The sequence below is a fragment of the Vicia villosa genome, linkage group LG5 (genome assembly GCF_029867415.1).
Source record: "Vicia villosa cultivar HV-30 ecotype Madison, WI linkage group LG5, Vvil1.0, whole genome shotgun sequence".
Lineage (NCBI taxonomy): Eukaryota > Viridiplantae > Streptophyta > Magnoliopsida > Fabales > Fabaceae > Vicia > Vicia villosa.
Genome location: NC_081184.1, coordinates 33,651,432 through 33,654,327, shown reverse-complemented (window position 1 = coordinate 33,654,327; position 2,896 = coordinate 33,651,432). Strand labels below are relative to the sequence as shown.

The following is a 2,896-nucleotide window of genomic DNA, read 5'->3' as shown; positions in this document are numbered from 1 at the left end:
GGTAAAACTAGTGGAATACTTGGAGTAATTCAGGTGAAATTGGCTGTAGGTTCGACTACCAGGCCAACCATTTTTATGGTGATTGCATCCCAAGCCAATTTTAAGTTACTACTGAGTCGAGAATGGATACATGGCATAGGGGCAGTTCCTTCTACTTTGCATCAGCGTGTGGCCATTTGGAGGCCAGATGGTATAGTTGAAAATGTTGAAGCTGGTCAGAGTTATTATAAAACTGAGAATGGTCGAAAACATTTCGACCAGCATCTAGCAAATGTAGCCCCATGCTACAAAGCAGAAGAGGTGTATTCTTCTGATGAAAGTGTGTCTAAGTATTTGAACTTAGACCCAAATTATGGTTTCATTTGGAATAAAGAAGATCCTAATGAACCATTGAATCAAGAAGGTCCTCCTGAACAGGGGACCAGAGTCAAGGATGATGACTACTGAGTCGGAATACCTGGCTCGAATAACGGCTTATTTGGCCGAAAATAAAATAAAAATGGCTTTAGAAGCCGAATTGGAAGAAAGTATGGCTGTTGAAGCCATGATTGTGAAAAATGAAAATAGTCAAGTGGTCGATCACCAAGTCGAAAGATTTGATGGGATATATGATGACGAACCCTTGGGTTTTGAAATGGATCCTGAAGGGTCAGTAAAAAGAATGCAAGCTCAAGATCCTCTTGAAGAAATTGACTTGGGTGATGGAGACACTAAAAGACCTACGTATGTGAGCGCGAAGCTTGGAAATGATTTAAAAACCAAGTTGGTTCGACTCTTGAAACAATATAAAGATTGTTTTGCATGGGATTACAATGAAATGCCTGGTTTAAGTTGAAGTGTGGTAGAACATCAATTGCCTTTGAACCCAGGAAAGAAACCTATCAAACAACTTCCTAGAAGATTTGCACCAGAGGTTATGGAAAAAATTAAAGTGGAAATCAAAAGGTTGCTGAAAAGCAAGTTCATTCGAACTACAAGGTATGTCGAATGGTTAGCTAACGTAGTGCCTGTAATAAAGAAAAATGGCACCCTTCGTGTATGCATAGATTTCAGAGATTTAAATAGTGCTACTCCTAAGGACGAATATCCTATGCCTGTAGCTGAGATGTTAGTCGATTTTGCAGCAGGATTTGAATATCTCAGTTTGTTAGATGGCTATTCAGGCTATAATCAAATTTTTATAGCTGAAGAGGATGTGCCTAAGACGGCGTTTAGATGCCCAGGTGCTTTAGGTACTTATGAATGGGTTGTGATGCCCTTTGGTTTAAAAAATGCTGGGGCAACGTACCAAAGGGCTATGAATTCTATGTTTCATGATTTTATTGACAAATTTATGCAGGTTCATATTGATGATATTGTGGTAAAATCTAACTCAGAGAATGGTCATGTAGACCATCTTCGACAGTCCTTTGAAAGAATGAGGAAATATGGTTTAAAAATGAATCCTTTAAAGTGTGCTTTTGGTGTACATGCAGGGGATTTCTTAGGTTTCGTGGTTCACAAGAAAGGTATTGAGATAAACCAGAACAAGACGAAAGCAATCTTGGAGCTAAAAGCGCCAGAGACGAAGAAACAACTCCAGTCGTTGTTGGGGAAGATTAATTTCTTGAGGAGATTTATTTCAAATCTAAGTGGTAAAAAAAAGATATTTTCACCGCTAGTGAAGCTCAAGAATCAAGATTAATTCAAATGGGAGCAAGAACATCAACAGGCATTCGACCAAATAAAGGCATATTTAACCAAGCCTCCTATTTTGTTACCCCCAAATAGGACGAAGAGTATGAAGTTGTATATAGCTGCGTCTGGTTCGACAATTGGGAGTATGTTAGCCCAAGAAGATGATAATGGCGTCGAAAGAGCCATATATTATCTAAGTCGAACCTTAGTCGATGCAGAGACTAGGTACAATGATATTGAAAAATTATGTTTATGTTTGTACTTTTCATGTAATAAACTTAAGAAATATATAAAGCCTGTTGATGTGTATGTGTCGTCTCATTGTGATATTATCAAGCATATGTTGTCTAAACCAATTTTGCATAGTCGAATTGGTAAATGGGCTTTGGCATTAACTGAATTTTCTTTAACATATGTTCCTTTAAAAGCTATGAAAGGACAAATCGGGGCCGACTTTATAGTCGAACATGGGCTAGTCGAGTTATTAGAAAATATGGTCGATCAATTGAATTGGAAGTTGTTTTTTGATGGTTCCAGTCATAAAAATGGATCAATTTAATTATTTCTCCTCAAGGACTTCCGACTAAATTCCACTATAGAATAAACGGCGCGTGTTCCAATAATGAAGTTGAATACGAAGCTTTGATAACTGGATTAAAAGCTCTAGTAGACTTGGGGGCAATGCGAGTCGAAATCCGAGGCGATTCTGAGCTTATTATTCGACAAATTAAAAAAGAGTATAAGTGCATCAAAGAAAATTTAATAGTTTATTATGCTATGGTTGTGCGCTTGTTGGAGAAATTTGAGTATGTCGAGATCATGCATGTGCCAAGGGCTGAAAACTTTGTAGCAAATGAATTGGCACAAATTGCTTCAAGCTATAAAGTCTCCAAAGGTAAATTGGAAGAGTTGGTCAAAGTCAAAGAGAAGGAAACCCATGAAGTGTTGGATAAGACAGGCCAATTGTCGATACCAAAACTTGGGGGGTAGAAGACAGAATTAATGAAAATGGTATGAATTTGAATATTGTGGAAATTTTTGCCATCGACAATATGGCAGATTCTGATTGGAGAAGTCCATTAGTCCAATACCTAAATAATCCAGTCGGAGGAACTGATCGAAAGATTAAGTATAAAGGTTTAAATTATGTGATATTGGGAAATGAATTATACAAGAAAACGGCTGAAGGTGTATTGTTAAAATGTTTAAGTGAAGCCGA

The 2,896-nt window shown here is 37.5% G+C and overlaps 1 protein-coding gene across 1 annotated transcript; it reads left to right on the top strand.

Moving 5' to 3' along the window:
• The first annotated feature begins 499 nt into the window (after positions 1–499).
• On the top strand, positions 500–2,667 carry LOC131604489 (uncharacterized). The gene is made up of 2 exons (XM_058876925.1): positions 500–723; positions 2,277–2,667. The coding sequence occupies exons 1-2, from the start codon at positions 500–502 to the stop codon at positions 2,665–2,667; spliced, it is 615 nt and encodes a 204-aa protein (XP_058732908.1).
• The last annotated feature ends 229 nt before the right edge of the window (positions 2,668–2,896 follow it).